The following is a 21,157-nucleotide window of genomic DNA, read 5'->3' on the forward strand; positions in this document are numbered from 1 at the left end:
TGCAATACACATACACACTTGCAAACTAGTCCACTCAGACCCCTACCCTCTAGCTGGAACCTACTCAAGGAAAAGAAAATACATCTATTGTAAATCACCTAGTAAAATTAAGAGCCAATAATTACTGAATGATTACTCTGCAAACTATGGTAAGAAAATTATGCTCCGTACATAAATATGATAATATCAATTTTCACGGCAACTTTCACAATAGGGGTGCTACTGGTACAGAGTCTAGAAAGAGTCAAGAGTGATTAAGTAATTTGCCCAGGGTCTTGGACCCAGTTGAGCTAGTGTGGTAGAACAAGGAATTACACCAAAGTAGTTGCTATACAATATTTCATTCTAATCTATTAATAGTGATCTGAGAGGTGGAAAAATTAAAGGCTGGGACAACTGAGAAAGGAAAAGAAATAAAGAGAAAGCTGGGAGTACTTTGGGCTCAAAAAGGATCCCCAAAGTTGTAAAACCTGACATTTTTCAGTCCCTTTGGAAGGGAAAACAAGAAGTGTGGACATGTTGCAAGAGAGGGGGGACATTAGATTTTGGATTCCAATAATCAGAGGTGAGTGACACTGTCAGGGTCCCTCATAAAAGAGAACAGGGAAAAATAGCTATTCTCACTTATTTATATAAGGTCTTTCCTTCCCCCTGATCTGTTTCTCATGTCAGCTATGGCAACAGGACTCAACACCAAGAAGTGTTGCTCTTATTCACATCTTCCTTCCTTATAGCCCTCATCCCCACAGAAGCTTCTAGCCTTGTATCTTCAGAAGTAAGTTCCCAGGATTTGGGGCTGGGGGAAGGGCAGTTTAGAGTGATGCTGGAGAAAAAGAGAATGATCCTAGAGAACCATAAAAAGGTGCAGATTTACAGCTGACGGAGCTGGTTCCCTCCGCATCTTTATAGACTCCCTCATTAAGAGCTTCCAGGTATGCAGAGAATGTCACAGCTTCAGAACAGGGAAAAGAAGCCTGAAGTCAGCTAACTACATCTGGATCTCAGATTAGCTACACTAAAGAGACTAGGGGATAGGAAGGAAGGGTACTTGGATCCCAGATAAAGAACTGCAAGCTTGGATGCCTGTTCTGCCGTTCAAGGGACTTAACTATTTTAAGACTGAATTAGTAAAAAAGACATAGGCATCCTGAACTATTCACACTCAAAAAGTATGTGTGGAATGATTACAATGAGACAGGAAGAGGAGTTGGAGGTGAGAGACTTCTGACCAACTTAAGGACAGCTGCTGGGATGGGATGAAAAGGGCTAGTAAAAAATCCACACAAATTGAGAAACACTGTGTCAGAGATATGGGGAAGGCCAGTTTAAGTGTGGAAAAGACTGATTTAGGCTTCAGGAAGAGAATCCTGGGGGCAGGGGGTGGGGGTGGGGAGGCTGAATCCCTTTCTGGAACATTATAGAGGATAAGGAGACAAAGTGAAGAAAACTTCTGAAGGACCTAGTGTTCCACTCCATTATCAGCATCTGCTCTATTCCTTTACCTCTTTTTTATTTTGGGTAGAAAACCCTTCCTGAATCTATGATCTCTGTAAAGCTACAAAACTGAACTAATTCTCTCTGGTTCCGTTTTCAGAGAGACAGTAAGAGAAAGGAAAAGCTAGCCTCAGAATCAGGGCCTGAAGAAAAGGGAGGCAGACAGTATAGGCCAGAGATGATAGGAGGAAGAACTTTAACCGGCATTCCTTTTTGTTCATTCCTCCAAAGTTTCAGAATGGGGCAAAATTCACAACAAATGGGCAATCTTTGGATCTCCTCATTCTAAACTTAGGTCCTTGTCCTCCAGCAACCAAAGAGACTTTGTGGAAAGAGATTCTTGTTAGGAAGGTGATCAAACCATTACTTTTCTATTAATTACAAAACCAGACAGAGGTGTTAGTAGAAATGGGAACGAGGAATTACACCACATCAACGTGGGATCTGATCATGAGACCAAAGTCTTCAGGTACGGTGCCAAGCTCTTAAGTTTTATTATCAGAAAACCAAACAAAACCCAACCTTATATAGATGTACAGAAGTAAAGATTAAGAGGAGAAACCCTATACCAACATGTCCAAAAAGATTAAGTAGCAGGTCTCACATCTACATGAAACTTCAAATGCAAACAAGCAACTCTGCTTAGGGAGAGCCAAATCTTTCTAAATAGGAGGCTCAGCAAGGAAAACGGATTTTAGTAGTATCTAAGAAACACTGCCACCAAAACTGCTAAAGTATATTTCTGCAATAGAAGACAAACTAAACTAGCATAAGGCTTGACTAGAAAATAGAAGCCTCCAGTCCACAGCTTACGTTCCCAGTGATGTAGGTAATAATGCTTAATACCTCTCACATCCTGTCATACTCTGCATCCCCATACTTCTAGCTCTGAGGGGTACCCAGCCAATCTCCTTTCCTGAACTGCATAACCAACAGGATCCCACATATTGGCTTCGACTGAAACCAGACAAGTCACTCTTGAAAATAGGGCCCTTCCGGACTCCAGAATAGGGAGGGACTCTGGACTCCATTCCATTATAGACTACCAATCACTAGTCCTTGTGTTTATATCCTTTGCACCTCCTAAAACCCACAGTGTTTTCCCTATCTTATTCCAGTGGGTCATGTCAACCTGCTAAAGCAAAGATTCAGGGTGAAACTTGGCCTCTTCATGGAGGATAAAGAAGTAAAAGGATGCCTGTGAGTATGAGAGAAGGAAATAAATAGGCTTAAAGGGACATACTCAATCCTTTTCCTTGTCCTCTTTTCTAAAGGATAAAGGCATTATGGCTAATTCGCTATAATATTTGCCCCTGAAGCTCTCCGTATCTGGTCTAATCTGGCACTAAGAACTCAAAAGAGCACCTGATAAAACACACTGTTCTTTTTTCTATTTTTTTTATTAACAAGCAAAATAATAATTAAAAAACAACAACACAACAACAAAAACCTTGAAGTTGGAACTGCAGTAAGTCAAACTGCTGCTGGAGTTCACAGATGTACCTGGGGTACATGCTCCCTCACTGCAAGGCAGGACCTAGGCACACGACTGTGCATTTAGGTATATATGTGACCAGGAAGAGTTGAAGAGATGGAAACCACTGGAGAACAGAAAGCATCAAAAGCTTTTCATCAGGCAATCCCAAAGCGCTCTGCTCTTTTCCTCTTCTTTGCCTATAAGGAAGAAGCAAGAAGAAAAAAATTAGATTGCAAGACAACAGTGGCCTGGGTTCCTGGCTGCTTTAATCCAAACTCACATGGACTGTCACAAGGTCCAAGAAGGAGGGAAAGCCAGGCTTATGCTTGGCAGCCAGAGATTTAATGTCTGAATCTCTCTAGTTATCCAGTTAGAGCTGGTTTGATGGGAAAGGAGAATAAGGAGGGGAGAAGACTGTGGGGAGTAGGGGGTGGGGGAGGGAGAGGAGGAAGAGAATAGTGGTAGAAAATGGAAAGATTCCTGAAGGAGAAAGAGCCACTCAGCCTTACAGCAAGTTAGCCTGGAAACAATGGATCCTTAAACAGGCTGGGAAAAGTCTTCCAGTCAGTGGGGAGATGGGAAATTTCAAAGGACAAAAGGTTGACCAATGCTATTTCATGGAGAAGGTGAAGGGGATGCCCTTCTGGGCAGTTAGGCCCAATCAGCAACTATTCCTTCGGCCTCCAAATCCACAAAGAGGCATATAAATCTTCAATGCCAACAGAATAAATGGGGGGTGGGGAGGCCCCAACATGGATCTCTTAAGGGAGGCAGTGTGGGAGAGAGGGCACAAAATGGGTGGGGGAGAGAAAGAGAGAAAGATATTTTTGTTCTGGGAGTGACTCATAAAACACTACTGAGTCCTCACTCTAACCACTGCCCCCAGAAAAGAGGGGGCTTTTTTTTTATTCCATTCACAGAGGAGGTTAAAGTTATATTAAAAAGAAAAGCTGAGTGGGACTTCGCTGGCGGTCCAGTGGTTAAGACTCTGCGTTTCCAATGCAGTGGGTGCGGGTTTGATCCCTGGTCGGGGAAACTAAGATCCCACATGCCGCATTGTGCACGGCCAAAAAAAAAAAGAAAAGAAAAGAAAAGCTGAGTGCATACAAGCCAAGCTCACTTCCACCTGGATTACTGACACAATTCTTTGGAATCAAATGAAAGTCATCTGGTTCATATAAACTCCATCAGCCTCAAAAGTTACTACTCCTTTACATATACTACATATACTACCTCTCCCAATAAAAGCCACTATTCCTTTCTACTCAACAAAATCCTCATCTGCCTTATCTTGGAGGTCAAATGTACCAACTCAGTAAGCATGCCTGGTCTAATGACAGTTTCCTTGGCAAAGAGGGAGTAATTTTAACTAGAATTAAAACAAGCCTAAGTTTACTTCTAGCTCATCCTGGCAAGTCAGCAAGTAAGCAGACATTTACTTACAACAGGTAATGCTTTATTCTGAATTAGTAGCACAAAGAAGAATATAAAACGCTTTAGTTTTTTTCATAGTAGAGAATGTAAACTGATCAGATTCTGAAATTTTCAGGGTTTATTACAAGATTGACTCTGATATTTATTCATAAAGAGACTATAAGATTTTGAGGGCTTCCCTGGTGGTGCAGTGGTTAAGAATCCCCCTGCCAATTCAGGGGACACGGGTTCGAGCCCTGGCCCGGTAAGACCCCACATGCCGCGAGGCAACTAAGCCTGTGTGCCACAACTACTGAGCCCGCGTGCCTAGAGCCCATGCTCCACAACAAGAGAAGCCACCGCAATGAGAAGCTCACGCACCGCAAAGAAGAGTAGCTCCCGGTCGCCGCAACTAGAGAAAGCCCACGTGCAGCAACAAAGACACAACGCAGCCAAAAATAAATAAATAAATAAATAATAATAAAAAGATTTTGAGTGTGTCAGGTAATAGAGTTTCAGAGGCCATCTCTAGAAGTAGATGGAAAGAAGTAAATTTGGATTAAATGGAAGAAGTAACATTTCAAATTCCTCACCACCTAAGAAATTTCTATAATTCTAAACATAGGCTGCACAGGGTCTAGGTTGCAGCAGGCGGGATCTTCGCTGTCATGTGCGGGATCTTTGTTGCAGCATGTGGGATCTAGTTCTCTGACCAGGGATTGAACCCAGGCCCCCTGCCTTGGGAGCTTCCAGTCTTAACCACTGGACCACCAGGGAAGTCCCTAAACATATTCATTGTTTCAACTGTTCATGTACACCTCTGCTAATGCTTGGTCTCCATTATAGATACTCTCAAACCAGCAAATCAATATTGTCTGTCAATGCTCTGAGAAGTCTGCCAATGCTCAGAGTCTCAATGAATGTTACTCCAGAAAATGCTCGGATATAGATGCACACAAGTCTTAAAGAAACAAACAAACAAACAAAAAGCCATTCTTTCATTTTGAGAAACTGTCTGTAAATAAAGTGATAAGAACAAGTCACATTTGAGGACTTCCCTGGCGGTCCAGTGGTTAAGACTCTGCACTTCCAGGGACTTCCCTGGTGGTCCAGTGGGAAGACTCTATGCTCCCAATGCAGGGGGCCCAGGTTCGATCCCTGGTCAGGGAACTAGAGCCCACATGCCACAACTAAAAGATCCCACATGCCGCACAACTATATTTGTGTCTGGGTTGGATATGGCCTTCATTAAATGATGTAAGAAATTTGCTTGGCAGATAATCAGAAACACTGCTACTTACTGAATACATTTTACACAGAATCATTTCATGCTTAAAATACCACTTCGAGGTAGGTTTTATTATCTCCACTTTCCAGATGATGAAACTGAGGCTCAGAAAATTACTATAACTTGTAAGAAATATAGTAATACTAAGTGGCACAGTCACTTATCCAAGCTTAATTGATTCCAAATCTTGTGCTCTTTCCTACTAGGTTAACTGGCTCTTAATAGTGAATTACTTAAGTATACTGATGGAATTCAGTGGGGCCACTTTATCCAGAAAACAGATATCAAGCAAAGGACCAAAAATCTTGTCATTTAGGCACTTAAGAAGTAGGCCAGGGAAATAACAATGTTTCTCCATTCTGTTTGTTTGTCTTCATTTTCCCTTCAAGGGCCCTGTGAAGCATTCCAGGTATATTTTACCTCTGTATCCTCTGTGGTTCCTGTTCCAGCTGAACTTGTGACAATCCCAAATCGCTCCTTCCTCTTTTTCAGCTTCTCGTCATCCTCAGACTGTTCAGGGACAAAGAAAAGGGCTGAAACAAGCTATCCCTCCATTCACAAGGTAAATGGGAATGAAATTACAACTTATTCGCTACAGTATGCTAGCCAACCTTGTGTCAAGAACTAAGGATCACACCCACAGAAAAAAACAGATAGGAAACTGAATAAGCTAGCATATTGTCCCTAGAATGACTAAAAACTTAACGTTAAGTAGGGCTTCAATACTCATAAGACAAGGAGAGTCAAGAAAACAGTAGGAAACACCCATAAAACAAATTTCTGTGCTAAAGAAATTTTTGTAGTTCAGAGATATGGAAAACTGAGGCTTTACTAATAATACCTGCAGAGAGCAGGTTGGTAGAAGGCACCCAAACTATTTGTCGAACACTGCTTTCAAGTTCCATTTTCTTGCTAAAAAAGGGAAGGGGAAGGGGGCCAGAGTGGTGTTTCTGAAGAACTTACAAAGAAAGCTAAGTGTTATGAATACCCAGGAAAGTCATAAAAGGCTCTGAAGAGTTTGAAATGATTTTGAAATAAGGAAACAGCTGTAGTCATCTCTCTGAGAGAGATGCTCTGGACCTTTTCCAAGCATCCAAGAGACTCATGGTGTCTGCCCTGTAATTGGAGAGAATGTTCCAGCATACTATGAATTGGAGCTGGCCATTCTCCTATAGCGTTTTAAAGACTGAGCTACTACTGTTCACATCCAGCACTGTTCAATGTCAGAGTCTCATATATATTATATTCTCACCAGGACCTAAACCCTGCCACTTTATTTATCCCACTTTAACAGTTATTTATTTTCTCCTTTTCCACCTTCCCCTAATACCCTGTCACCAGCAATCAAAAGCCCAGCCCTAGGATTAGAAACATCTAACAGTATGTGGGCTTCCTGGGTGTTTTTTCTCCCCCAAAAGCATTTCCTAGAACTTGACACATCTAGACAAAGATCCTATCTTCTCAGATATCCCAGGGGACCCTCTACTCCATACACACGTAACACCCTAATCATGAGCCAGGACAGTTTCTTTGACTTTATTTACAAAAGTTAACCAACATAAGGTCAGGTCAAACGTGCTGAAACAAACTTTTTTTTTTTTTTTTTAACTGGGGTATAGTTGCTTAAACAAACTTTTGAGCAAGCTTACGTGTGGTGCTCCTGAGCTGGATTTTGTTTTTTAAAAACCCAAGAAGTTCATATTCCTGACTTACGTAGGCAGGTTGTGTCTCTGAGTGTCCCAAAAACCAGAGTCAAAAGGAAAGGCAACCAAGAGGCCTACAGAGACACAAGAACTTTTAAAATACCTTTACTCTCAACGCCAACCATGGAGCTGCCTTTGTCCCTACGACCACAGGAACCACCTCTTGGTCAAAAGCAGGGCAGCTATACAGCCTTCTGTGTTCAATCTGTCTAGCTAGCGCAGCTCTCTGAACACAGTAGTCAGGAGTACTTTCTCAGTCTTACTTTGGCTCTTTCAGCTTGAGAAACATTCATTTTCTCGATTTTGCGCCACCTGCCTTCTAGCAAGTAAGAAAGAAGCTAAGAAAGGTTGGTGGCTATTGAAGGACTGAAGAATCCTACACACAAGTTATCCCTTAATCACAGTGTATTACTAGAATAGAATACTGCCTACATACTTTTTCTGCCTTTTTCCTTATAACCATCAGCAAATCCACAGTAGGTGCATAATTAATGTAATCTAAACTACTGTAAAACACTGAGGCAGGTTCCAAAGGAAAAAAGTCTTCCTGTCTTTAATAATCATAAATTAAAATAATAATGATTACATTATAGCCACTAACATTTGGGTGCTTACTATGTGCCAGGTACTATACGAAGTTCATTACATTCAGTATCTCATTTAGTTGTTTTAACCATCTTAAACATATCAGGTACCATGACATACGTAGCAGGTCATTTTATAGATAAGAAAACTGAGGCTTTGAGAGAGTAAGTAACTTTCCCAAGTCTCACAAATAGTTAAGTGGCAGAGCCAGAAATGGAACCCAAGACATTTTACTCGAGAACCCACTTTCTTAACTTTACCAAAACCTCAGGTATCTTACCTAAGCACTTCTTTGGAAGAAGAGTAGCAGAATGGAAGTAGTGCTTAATTTCCAAGGGAAGAAGGATCACTAGGATCCTTAGCTAAAAGTAGTTGTAGGGCTTCCCTGGTGGCGCAGTGGTTAAGAATCCACCTGCCAATGCAGGGGACACAGGTTCGAGCCCTGGTCCAGGAAGATCCCACATGCCGCGGGGCAACTAAGCCCGTGTGCCACAACTACTGAGCCTGTGCTCTAGAGCCTGAGAACCACAACTACTGAAGCCCGCATGCCTAGAGCCCATGCTCCGCAGCAAGAGAAGCCACCACTCGCCGCAACTAGAGAAAGCCCGCACGCAGCAATGAAAACCCAACGCAGCCAAAAAGAAATTAATTAATTAAATTTTAAAAAAAAGTAGTTGTAAACTACTTCAACAACTTCTACATCACTCAAATGACTGGGTCAATGCAAGGATCCTACCCCCTTTCTACCATACCATATGCCTCTACTTCATAACTAACTAGGGCTCCAATTAGTAGTCTCATACTAAAGATTTTCTCAACTCAATTTGTTTCTAACTTTGGCTAATTGGCTATTCCATCTGTTGAACTGGATGAAAAGAATTAGGGTTTCCAATGAACACAGGCCTCACTATATTTTTCCTTACCAAAGTCACTATGAAGCTTTTCTTGATTTTGTCTACCACCACTAAGATAAAAAGTGAATAAGGGATATAAATGGAGATTTCAAAATAAGAACCTCTATAGAACATTCTAGATGAAAAATTCTCCATTTCATTAAGCCTCCAGGCCAAGGAGGAAACAGCTTTAAGGGAAATAAAAGGAGCATACCATACCTACCCTTCTTGGGGATAGGCAGGACTAGATCGTATCTTGCTGAACTACCACTATTTACTTTTTTCATTCAATTCAGCGCTAGGGATACTTCAGCACATTCACATCACAGAGGGAGATGTTACTGCTGAAACCTATCTACTCTCTCTGCACAAATCTTGGGGCCATTCCCTTCACAAATCTCATCACAAAGCCTACATCCATTTGGAACGTGTAGGACAGCCTTTCCTCTGGTTCTCTACTTCACTGTATCCCAAAATGGGGAGTTTGACTTCTAAATTAAATTTCCTGTGTTTCTTTTTGAGCTCAAAGGAGAGGAAAGAACGAGGGAGGAAAAGAAGGCGGGGGGGGGGGGTCAGATGGATATATTTCTCTAGCCACTAAGGCTAGTATCAGAGATTTCCCCTTGAGATTCCTTTTTTAATCCTCTGGTGCCTTCTCCTGGAGATCTAGGCAGAGCATCTGCTCCACATATACCAGGGGCTCTAGGGGGAAAAAAACAATACATATGCCCCCACCTCCCACCCCCTATGAAGAGCCTGCCCACCCCTCACCCGCAGAGACCAGCGAGGGTTTTATTTATTTTGTGCATGCCTGCCCTTCTCTCCTACCCAGTGCCCCTCAGCTCCCCTCCTAAAGCCTCTTTCCTCCTTGCCCTGCAGGGAAAGTGCACAACAGGCCCAGTAAATCAACACAGTTCTAATGATCTCTCTCACTTGACCCTTCTAGCGTGACGGTGTCGCATGGAAACAAACGTACAATAAACTTCACTCCATCTTTAGCTCCTTGCTGACAGGTTTTGATTCATGGGATGGTGAGACCCATCTGAAGGAAATTACCTCGATCAAAATGCATCTCCCTCTGCATTCATCAGGCCAATGCTCCCCCAGGCCATGCTCAAGTGCACAAATGGGGTTGTGCATCTGCAGGCAGCACTGACCCCTCTAGCTCAGTGTCATATGCATTTGCAAACCTTTCCCTTCTTCATCCCTCCCCCACTTCCCTCCCACAAACCCTCAACCACTAACAAATCTTTTTTCTTCCCAGGGTTGCTCCCGTGTGGGAAGAATAGTGCTGGAATCTGAAACGCCCTTATTTGCTATCAAGTGAAAACTCTTCAAAACACACCACTTGCATCCAAAATCAGAAGAGAAACCTGTCCTCACTGACTAAACACAGGCACTGGATATTCAGATTGATCCATGTACTTCACTTCCCTCATTCTCCCACTCAAGACTTAAAGAGCAAGCCAACTAACTGACCGACGCCAATAACTTCAGCATACATGATCCTCACTCCTATCTCCCAATAACTGCCTTGTTTTTCTTTTCAGAAGTTTGGTGATAAAAACAAGAAAGAGAACTGTGTAAAAGAGGAGAGAGGTCATATAAGAAGCACAGGGCAGGGCTTCCCTGGTGGCGCAGTGGTTGAGAGTCCGCCTGCCCATGCAGGGGACATGGGTTCGTGCCCCGGTCCAGGAAGATCCCACATGCCGCGGAGCAGCCGGGCCCGTGAGCCATGGCTGCTGAGCCTGCGCGTCCGAAGCCTGTGCTCCGCAACGGGAGAGGCCGCAACAGTGAGAGGCCGGCGTACCGCAAAAAAAAAAAAACAAAAAACTACTAAAGAAGCACAGGGCAGAAAGCATGATATATATTTAATAAAGCCAGATGCCCCCATGAATCACTATCACTGTATTTTCCATCATGGAATAAGATAGTTCCTAACTGAACCTTTCAGAAGACATCTTCAACTTTTCAAAATTCACTTTTCTTCTTGTTTCCCTTTCACATTTGGCACATCCTTGGACAATATAAAGAAAATGATACCTGCTGAAAGAAAAGACGGAGACATTCCAGGTTGCCCCAAGATACAAATTACATGTGTGAAAGTGCTTAGTACATAGGAACTATCATATAAGTATTCAATAAATGTTAGCCATTATTTCTATTGCTTCATTCTGGTCCTTGAAACAAAGTCTGAGACCACCAACAGAATTTTGAAACTAACAATGCCATTCATTCTTCTTCTACACTACAAGTGAAGTCATCAAAAGTTGTCAAGAAACAGACATTACCAAGGCAACAAGGAAATTCCCTTCAGTTGCAAGGCAAATGATATTTGGAAAGAGGATCAGATTTAAGGTTAAAGTGTAGCACAACAGTAACTCAGCAAAACCACAGTCTTCTCCATCAGGTACTATTAACCACCTTCTCTTTCTGGGACCCTAAAAAAAAAAACTATGCTGTCAGGCTTTAACTGATATCAACATCCCTAACAATTAATGACTACAAAAACAGATATGTATATAAGGTAATGTCCAAGGGAACTGAGCAAGGATCCGACCTCTAACTCTGTAGATCAAATTCCAGGTACTCTAAAGGCCCCTGAGGAATTGGCTTCACTGAATTACACAACATCAGCTTCTATCAACACTGTCAATAACACTGAAACCATAAAATTAAACCATTCATCCACTAGTCATTCAAATAACCACTGAGAGCCTACTTTGGGTCAGGCACTGTTTTCTGGCATTGGGAATAGAGAGATGAATAAGACAAAAATCTTTAACCTCACAGGGCTTATGAATTCACAACTGAATGACTATAAAGATGTGTGCCATTGTTCATTACATTACTGCATACTGAGGACTCATGGGGAAATTTTCTTTCTGATTCCCAGACCCCAAATAATTATGCTTTTGCTGAACAACTTGTTAGTTTTACCTTTTGAAAATCACTGTAAACAGTACAATTGTGTTTTCCTGTTTCTACTGACTGCTATAAAGTTTGGAGCAAAATGTGTGGTCTGTCCCTGGCAAGTGGTTTTGAAAGTATTTCTATTAGAAAGGAGAGGCCAGAAGTATTGAGGTGAGAGAGAAACATGAGATCAAGAGATGGAGATCAGGGAATTTCCTGGTGGTCCAGTGGTTAGGACTTGGGACTTTCACTGTCAAGGCCTGTGGTTCAATCCCTGTTCGGGGAACTAAGGTCCGGCAAACTGTGTGGTGTGGCATGGCAAAAAAAAAAAGAGGGGGGGGGGGGAGAGGGGGGAGGGGGGAGGGGGAGAGGGGGAGAGGGGGAGAGGGGGAGATCAAACACCCAGATCCAGAGGTAGAAACTTAGAAGACAAGATGACATAAAGTTAGTCACAAGGTTGGTGCTGGTCCTTTAAGAACTTATTCCTCTCCAAATACAATGGAATTAATTTTTTTTAAAAAACAAAAAAACCCAAAACAACCTCAGTGCCCCAAGAAGGAAAAGGAGAGGGAATGGAAGTACAAAGTTATAGCTCAAAATTTTAAATTAAGGAAGGGCTCTTGTCAGTGGTTTCCATGGCATATACACTGTAGCCAGGAATTAAGTCCCAAGTGGAAGATCAGCTGCAACAAGTGGCAGTGTGAATATCACACAGATGCTTTCTAAAGTGATTGCCTCTTTTTATAGCAAAGAGTACCATAGATAAAATCTCTACCCAGGGACTTCCTTGGTGGTCCAGTGGGTAAGACTCCATACTCCCAATGCAGGGGGCCCGGGTTCGATCCCTGGTCAGGGAACTAGATCCCGCATGCCACAACTAAGGATCCCGTGTGCCGCAACTAAGACCCGGTGCAGCCTAAACAAATAAATAATTTTATAAAATAAATGAAATAAAATCTCTACCCAAAATGGAGTTCCAGCTTTACCTTCCAAACCCAACTTGTGTCTTCAAGATTCAAATTCAGGTGAACATTTTTCAAAACTTACTAATTTTATCCTGAATACAATAAAGAATACTGCTTCAAGCTTAGTGTGCTAGGGTTATTTGCTCTGCCAAAAGGAGTCTACTTTGATTTAATTAGCACCCCATGGGCTGTGCTAAAGCATTCACTTTTTTTTTTTAATAAATAAATTTATTTATTTATTTTCGGCTGCGTTGGGTCTTTGTTGCTGTGTGCGGGCTTTCTCTAGTTGCGGCGAGCGGGGGCTACTCTTCATTGTGGTGTGCGGGCTTCTCATGTGATGGCTTCTCTTGTTGCGGAGCACGGGCTCTAGGCGCGTGGGCTTCAGTAGTTGTGGCTCATGGGCACTCTTAGAGCACAGGCTCAGTAGTCGTGGCACACGAGCTTAGTTGCTCCGCAGTATGTGGGGTCTTCCCAGACCAGGGCTCGAACCTGCATCCCCTGCATTGGCAGGCAGATTCTTAACCACTGCGCCACCAGGGAAGTCCTATTTATTTGTTTTTATTTTTGGCTGTGTTGGGTCGTTGTTGCTGTGCGCCGGCTTTCTCCAGTTGTGGTGCGCGGGCTTCTCATTGCAGTGGCTTCTCTTGTTGCAGAGCATAGGCTGTAGGCTTGCAGGCTTCAGTAGTTGTGGTGCGTGGGCTCAGTAGTTGTGGCTTGCAGGCTCTTGAGCGCAGGCTCAGTAGTTGTGGTGCACGGGCCTGGTTGCTCCGGGGCATGTGGGATCTTACTGGGCCAGGGCTCCAACCCGTGTCCCTTGCATTAGCAGGCAGATTCTTAACTACTGTGCCACCAGGGAAGCCCAAGCATTCACCTTTTTCAATCTTATTACCAGTGCCACTCTGGATCACAGAGATAAACTAGGAGAAACAAAACAGTGACCCAAATGTAACCAGGCTTATGTAGGGAATTTGAACTCAGTAAATCCCAAAACACAAAGCAAGAGTATTTACTGAATTCAAATAAAAGATATCCTCACTGTTCTTATAGGAGACCAAAAGAATTAACCAAGCCAGGTATTTTTTCTGGTCAGTACAACGAGCTCACCCACACCATTCCTCCTTACACTATGTATGAGAAGCAGAAATTCCAATCTAAACAATTCAGTCAGAGATATCCTTACAAGTAGAAAGGGACATTTCAGGGAAGCTTAGGTACTGCTGAGTTGGAGTTGGCCCTTCTCCTATAGCTGTTTTAATGACTGAGCTACTGCCCACATCCAACACTGTTCTATGTGTAAGAGTCTCATATATATTCCCAACAGGACCTAAACCACACCACTTTATTTATCCTACTTTAACAGTTATTTTCTCAGAAGTCTTTTCCCTGGAGTAATGGAAGAGAGGCTGATAGTGAGCTACGGATGATCAGTTTGCAAAAAAAAAAAAAAACCCAAATAATTGCCTCCTTTTGTAATTGAATTACCATACTAAGATGTTAATAGTTCTCAGGCCAATTTGATTTTCCAAGGGAATGTAAGGTAAGAGTGAGGCAAAAAGGAAGACAGGGAGCCTTCTGGTGACTTTCCTGACTTTCACTGCCACGTGACTGATGGCAGGATGAAAAGCAGTGCCTGGGGGCTTTCAGGCAATGGTAGATTAATAATGACATGGCCTTGACTTCCCAGAGGTAAAGGTTATGAAACACTCCAGGGTGAGTGGGCTTCTAATTTCATACTCTCAGGGTGAATGACAGCAACTGATGGTTTTTCTCTCAGAAACACTTTAAAGCTTAAACACACAGCTGTCACCTCCCTGCCCCAGTTTCTGAAATTCATTTGAACATGTTTATTCCTCAGCATTTATGCCAGCCAGACCACAGAACACGAGGTGGTCCTAAAGACCAATGCACAGAGCCTAAGCAGGACTAAAGGTGAAGGACTGGACTAGCAGAGGGTCTAGTCCATCATCTCAGCACACACGGAGTAAAGAGATACTCTAATACTGCCACACATATACACATAACACACCTCCCAGTACAACAATCTTACCTACTCTCAACAATCTTTTAACTGTTGAGATCGGATTCAACCTTCTAGAGCCAGAAGGATGCCAGGAACTGTAAAGCAACACCAGAATTAGAGACTACCAGGAACTGTATCTCCTCCTATCTTTACAGTATTTGAAGCCCCAGTACACAGTCAGCTCAAAACCAAACACTCTTCTGAGTCACTAGCTCCCATCACTTCTCTCTTGTCCAAATCAAGCTTCTTCCCCAACCCCCACTCTTGTCCAACCCCGGAGGAGGTCGTCTCGGTCTTGCTCTAGCCGACTGTAGAACAAAGCAAGGAAGGTGGAGGAAATGAAGGTTTCACACTTGAGACCCCTGGAAACCAAGTTTCTAGTAAAAGTCCCCACCTCCCTCCCTTAAACGTCAGGAAGCTGCTGCTTTTAAGGATAAGCGATGCAGAGCTTGGCAGAAATGTCAAGTCAATAGAGGGAAGCTAAAACCTGAGGGGAGGTGAATTCTGTCTTAGCCAAAATATACAGAGAATGAAGGACAACAGTTACCTGAGCATTCAGAAATTTACAATGAGCGCTAGGAAAGCAGATTCTTTTCACCTAACATTTTAAAACGCAGATTTCTGGCTTCGCCCCAACCTAATAAATCTGAATCTCAAAAGGAAGAGCCTAGAGAACTGTAAGGGACCCCTGGTGACCCTTGTGTGCAGCAACAGTTGAGAATAATTGCAAATAGCTTCGAGACAGTTTAGACCAAAAAACCAAAACAAACAAACAAACCCCCACCCCACCCCCACAACAAAAATACCCTCACAAAAACCCAATAGGCTGCTACTCCACTCCAACTTTCCCCCCAAAGCACTAGGGGCCTTTCAAAAAAGCTTATGCTTCCTACAAACAGGTTATCTCAGCTGCAGGAATGTGAAGGGGAAAAGAAAGCTATTAAGGAATCACAGCTGGCTCTAAGGCACACCTGTCTTGCTGCCTTCCTAGAATTCAAATAGAGGAACAGAAACTCTTTTACCAGGGGAGTTCAATACAGGAAGAACATGCCCAAGCAAGATCCGGGAACACCTCAGATACGTGGGGAAAAGAGAGAGGCAACCAGGTTCAAGCACACAAAGGTATTTTTTTTCTCTGTAGAACTGATATAGAGAAAGAGGGAGAGTATCAATAAAGTGGAGAACAGACAGGGGAACAGACGGCTTTTGTCTTAAGGCTCATGTGTTTTACTTGTACATATAGAACACTAAACAGGTCCATCATATAAAACCTCTCATCTTGTGAGTCTGTTCGTTCATTTCCAGTTGCTCTTCCTCCTGAAACATTTCATACCCAAGATGAGCATGACAGTGAAAATTCTGAAACTGCCCCCCTCTACTCTACCTAAATAAACTCTTCACCCAATAAATACTTTCTGACATCCAGACACCAAGCATTTCAAATATAATCTCCTTCTCAATAAGATATCTTCATTGCTAGGGATTTAAAGATTCAATATGTGATATAAAATCCAAATGTGGAACCCTCTGAAAATACATTTCTATATCTGTCCTAACAATCTGCTCTGGGGATGAGAAGGTAAAAATGGATTAAAATACTATCTTTAAAAATATGAGAAAAGAATAGCAAAGGAAAAGGAAGGGAGGAAAGGAGTTAACATTTTCTAGATCTTAACAAGGGGCCTCAGATTTTATTAAAAACAGGGACTTTGCTAGTTTGCAAAAATCACTACCAAGTATCTTCCTATAAAACATCTCACGATCTGATGCCCTGTCTCATTCCCATTTGCAACTTCAAAATCTATAGGATTTTATTTGACCTGTTTCAGCTTTCAGGCATAAAAAGCAACTTTACTATTTTAGTGAGTACATAAGAGGATGAACTATCATGTTATTATTAAACCTTACTTGAACCAAACCCATATGTATTCTTTAAAATGTTACCTCTCCTTATCAGTATCAGCCTAACAAACAGTATTACTCAAGTATTAGTCTCTCAAGTATTAAAATACATCTTAAACATTCCTATACTGCTACTGCTCACATCGTGAGGAGCGTTTGAACACCAAAATTTCATACCCCCCAAAAAATTAGTAACACAAACACAAACCAAAAAAACAACAAAAGAACACCCCACACTTTTTCCTCCCATACAGATTTTGAAGGATGGACAGACTTGGATTCAGAGGGTTAGCTCACATTTTACCATAGCTAGGGAGAGTATCTGGAGTGATCAGACAGATATTGCTCTGTTTAGAGAGCCAGCTAGCTACCTGTCACCTCAAAATTAGACATACAACTAGATATACAATCAGATATGATTTACAGGTGGGTTTTTAAAACCTTACATGCTAAGAGTCTAAGAGTGGCACTTTTTAAAAAACTGGCACTCAGGGACTATCCTGGCAGTCCAGTGGTTAAGACTCCATGCTTCCAATGCAGGGGGCACAGGTTCAATCCCCGGTTGGGGAACTAAGATCCCACATGCCGTGCAGCACAGCCAAAAATTTTTTTTAAAAAAATAAAAACTGGCACTCAGAGAATGACCCCACCCGAAGAACTTGGTTGGCAAAAACAGCTGAAGGTATTTAAAAGTAAAACAGACTTAACAGAATGCAGTATTCCCCTCCTTTTCCAGGGTATGTTTACTCTTGGGGCAAAGACTAAGGGGGACCACGGACAGGCATAAAACTTGTTTTTTATCGAAGTCATCAATTCTGACACGTTAGAAGAAGGAATGCAAAGACATTAGTGGGGGCGGGGTATCAAGCAGAGGAAACAGAAAAGAGAGTAAGTTTTTTTTCTTACTACAAACTTTTGTGCCTCTAGTTCTTTAGGTTCAAACTCAATGAATGAAATCAGAGAGAGAAAAATAAAATGAAATGGTACAAGATCCTAGTGGTCTCAACCACGTACCTCAGGGAAGTATAAACCCTCCATCACAAACTTCTCAAAGATCCAATTTACAGTGAACAGGGCAAAACACCAGCCACAAATGCTGATATAGCACCCAAAATTTTATCTTGCTTCCCCCAATTTTTAAAGTTTTTCCTCTGAAGTGGTCAATTTATATTCCTAACATTTCTTGTCCAACTTTTTCCTCAACCATGGCCAGGTAAAAAGTATGTGTTTGAGGTTTAGGGTATAGAGGGAGGGTAGAAGTTGAGCAAAGAAAAACCTGATTCCTATTTCTCTAGTTAAAATTAGAATCCATTTTCAACAGCCCTGGGCAGGAGAGAAAAATTCCATTCTGCCTCTTTGCTCTTCCAAATTCCTATAGCCAAGTGGTTCAACAGCATTTGAATGGCACACATAATGACATCATTGATTGGAATCATAATAGAAGGGAGTGAGAAGAGCGGGTGTGGGGGGGAAGTGGGAAGGGAGGGAGGTAAAGATGTATTTGTGTTACAGACAAAAGACAAGTTCTGTTCCTCAACAGGGACAAATGAAGAACCAGATGAAGGGATAAACTGAGGTCAGAGAGTTTTCCCTATTGTTTCCTCTTTAAACAGCTCCTTCACCACTCCCTAAAGGTTTGTTCCAATGGATGGGTATAGAAACAGCAGCGTATGTGTTTTTATCTTAGAGGAGGAGGTAGAAGAAAAAAAAAGCCAAATATTTATTTTCAAATTATTATGAATTAAGAAGGGGATTTAAAGGACTGGTTAGACTTTAGTTGGGCCCTAAAATGCTCTCAGAAATGCTGAGGACTATGTGGGGTTGGGTCTTGGCTTTTCTGAAATTCATCTTCTCTAATAGCCACTCTCAACTGCCATCTCTATGTAATATATAACCTGTTCTTATTGTCTTTTCTTGTTGGTTAATGTAAGTTAAAATAATACAATTTTTCAAGTGGAAGAAGCATTTTTGGGGAAAATGACAATCTAGGATGAAGGAGGAGGGGAGGGAAATTTTCCCCCAAAGCCCTTTATCAATGAAATACGATGACTGAGAGGATCTACACTGAAGTTTTTTCTATCTGCAATCCTACTACCTGCATTTTTCTTGGTCTCATGGGGCACCATGAGAAAAGGAAATAGAGAATTAAGTGTTGCCCTTGGCCTAAGTACCGCTGCTTGAATATATGTGGTTGGAAAGAACCCAAACCTACTCAGCATGCTACTTTTCCTGGGATCTAAATCTCCTACCTCTTTAAAAAATATTCTACCAAACTCCTCACCATAGCTTATGGTTCCTCAGGTCCTTACAGTTCCACGTTGACAATGTCCTATGCACAGTCCCACAGTTCTTCCTTTGGAACAGGTTCGTATATACATGCCTAAACTAGTTAACAAATCCCAATTATAGACCCTCTGAGAAGGCTGGTGACCAAATTTTTTTTTGTGGCCATGCCACGCAGCTTGCAGGATCTTAGTTCCTCGATCAGAGACTGAACCCGGGCCCCTGGCAGTGGAAGCTCAGAGTCCTAATGACTAGGCCAGTAGGGAATTCCCTCAACTTCTAAATCTATACTGTGGGGGCTTCACTGGAGGCGTAGTGGTTAAGAATCCGCCTGCCAGTGCAGGGGACACAGGTTCGAGCCCTGGTCCGGGAAGATCCCACATGCCATGGAGCAACTAGGCCCGTGCGTCACAACTACTGAGCCTGCGCTCTAGAGCACGCGAGTCACAACTACTGAGCCTGCGCGCTGCAACTACTGAAGCCCGCACACCTAGAGCCCATGCTCCGCAACAACAGAAGCCACCGCAATGAGAAGCCCGCGCAATGCAACAGAGTAGCCCCCGCTCAAAGCCCGCACGCAGCAACAAAGACCCAACACAGCCAAAACGAATTAAATAATTTTAAAAACAGAAAGTAAATCTATAGTGTGAACTTCCTTCTTTCCATATCCCACCGACTAACCTCTGTACCAAAACCCACTGCTGAAGGGAAGAAACATTCTTCATTTATTTCAGATGGTGGAAGGGAATCTCGATAGAAACAAATAGGCCTTCCAGAAGAGAGTGAATGGAGACAAGCCATAATGAAATTTGTGTGCTAGAACAGGGGTCCCCAATCCCTGGACCACGGACCAGTACCGGTCCACGGCCTGTCAGGAACTGGGCCGCACAGCAGGAGGTGAGCGGCGGGCTAGCGAGCAAAGCTTTATCTGCCGCTCCCCATCGCTCCCATCACCCCCTGAACCACCCCCACCCTCCCCCCACCCACACCCCCCTCGGCCGAGGAAAAATTGTCTTCCACGAAACCGGTCCCTGGTGCCAAAAAGGTTGGGGACCCGCTATGACAGAAGACACTTGTGCCCTCCTGTGCTTGGAACTGACTCTTTGTCCCAGCTTCCTCTTTGATATCTCAACACATTTCAGCGACAAGCTCCTCAAAAACAATAGGTCCAATGTCTCTCTCACTCTGAAGTGGTCCATCCCCAACAAATGGTGAGCAAAAATATACAATTATATGAAAGGTTCATGAAACTAATCACTGCAGCCACCCAATACTCTTTTAGTTACCAGCCTCAGCAATAAGAAGATAGTCAGTGGAGGAATATTTAATTCGTTTTCAACCTTTTTATCAATATATTCTAACACTGTGTATCACAGAACATTCATCAGGGAAGAAAACTGGCAAAAAGCACGAACATGGAAAAAGTAGCCTTTAGGGCTTACAGGCCCCTTAAGATAACTCATTAGGACAGTTACCTATATGAAGAACTACAAGTAGGGAAAACTCAGTAATATCCTAGTAGAGAAGTAAGGAAGATGTACTAATGTCAACATTTACTACTACTAATCAAGAATCAAGAAGCAGTAACACATGCCCCTCACATTCTCGGGAAGGCAGAAAAGTATAAACCACACTCCAGTTTTCTGCTTAGTGCCTGGGCCTGGTGTTTTTGTTTGTGTTTCTTTGTAATACTTACCTAGCTGGATTTCCTGTAACTTCCTCAAGTATCAAGTTTCACTTTCCCAAATGTGTCAATGTTTGAAAATAAACAAATGAAAAAAACAATTCATGCAAATTAGCTACATCAGTTAACAATACATCTCTAAGCCCAGACCTAGTTTCTACCAAAATTAATGTCCTATGACCATCATATATTAACTGAGCTGGCTTCCCATCTATTTCCCTTACCCATTCCTTTTAGAGATGAATTTCTTATGTACCAGGCCAAGTCCTCCACCAAGAGGACTGACCCAAACACTACTTCTCTTGGGAGGCATGGAAAACTGACAGAGAAAAAAAAAACAACCAGTTAAGCACAAGACTGAAAACTTAGCTGGTGATCAATCAGAACCAACCAGGCAGAGGTTATTTATCTGGGTTTTGTTTTGTTTGAGGGGCTGGGAGGTTTCTCAGCCCACTGTCACTATGAAGCTTATAGGAGAAAAGGCATGCCATTCTATCCTCAAATAGTCGAAAGAGTTGGAGGGGACAATTTACAGCC

At 42.5% G+C, this 21,157-nt stretch overlaps 1 protein-coding gene and 1 long non-coding RNA gene across 3 annotated transcripts in view; one reads left to right on the top strand and one right to left on the bottom strand.

The window, feature by feature from the left end:
* Positions 1-2,875: 2,875 nt before the first annotated feature.
* Positions 2,876-21,157, bottom strand: part of SARNP (SAP domain containing ribonucleoprotein) — a 51,850-nt gene continuing 33,568 nt past the window's right edge. The window contains exons 10-11 of one of the 2 annotated variants that reach the window (XM_067696893.1): positions 6,093-6,182; positions 2,876-3,168 (exon numbers count right to left, since the gene is read on the bottom strand). In XM_067696893.1, coding sequence (XP_067552994.1) covers positions 3,127-3,168; positions 6,093-6,182 — 132 coding nt within the window. In that variant the 3' untranslated portion in view covers positions 2,876-3,126. The remainder of the gene's footprint in view (positions 3,169-6,092; positions 6,183-21,157) is intronic. The other variant, XM_067696894.1, reaches the window with a different exon arrangement.
* LOC137202036 (uncharacterized) lies at positions 5,537-11,011 on the top strand. Its single transcript, XR_010932442.1, has 2 exons — positions 5,537-6,234; positions 10,118-11,011. It is a non-coding gene; the product is annotated as an uncharacterized lncRNA (long non-coding RNA).

The sequence above is a fragment of the Pseudorca crassidens genome, chromosome 11 (genome assembly GCF_039906515.1).
Source record: "Pseudorca crassidens isolate mPseCra1 chromosome 11, mPseCra1.hap1, whole genome shotgun sequence".
In the NCBI taxonomy this organism is placed as follows: Eukaryota; Metazoa; Chordata; class Mammalia; order Artiodactyla; family Delphinidae; genus Pseudorca; species Pseudorca crassidens.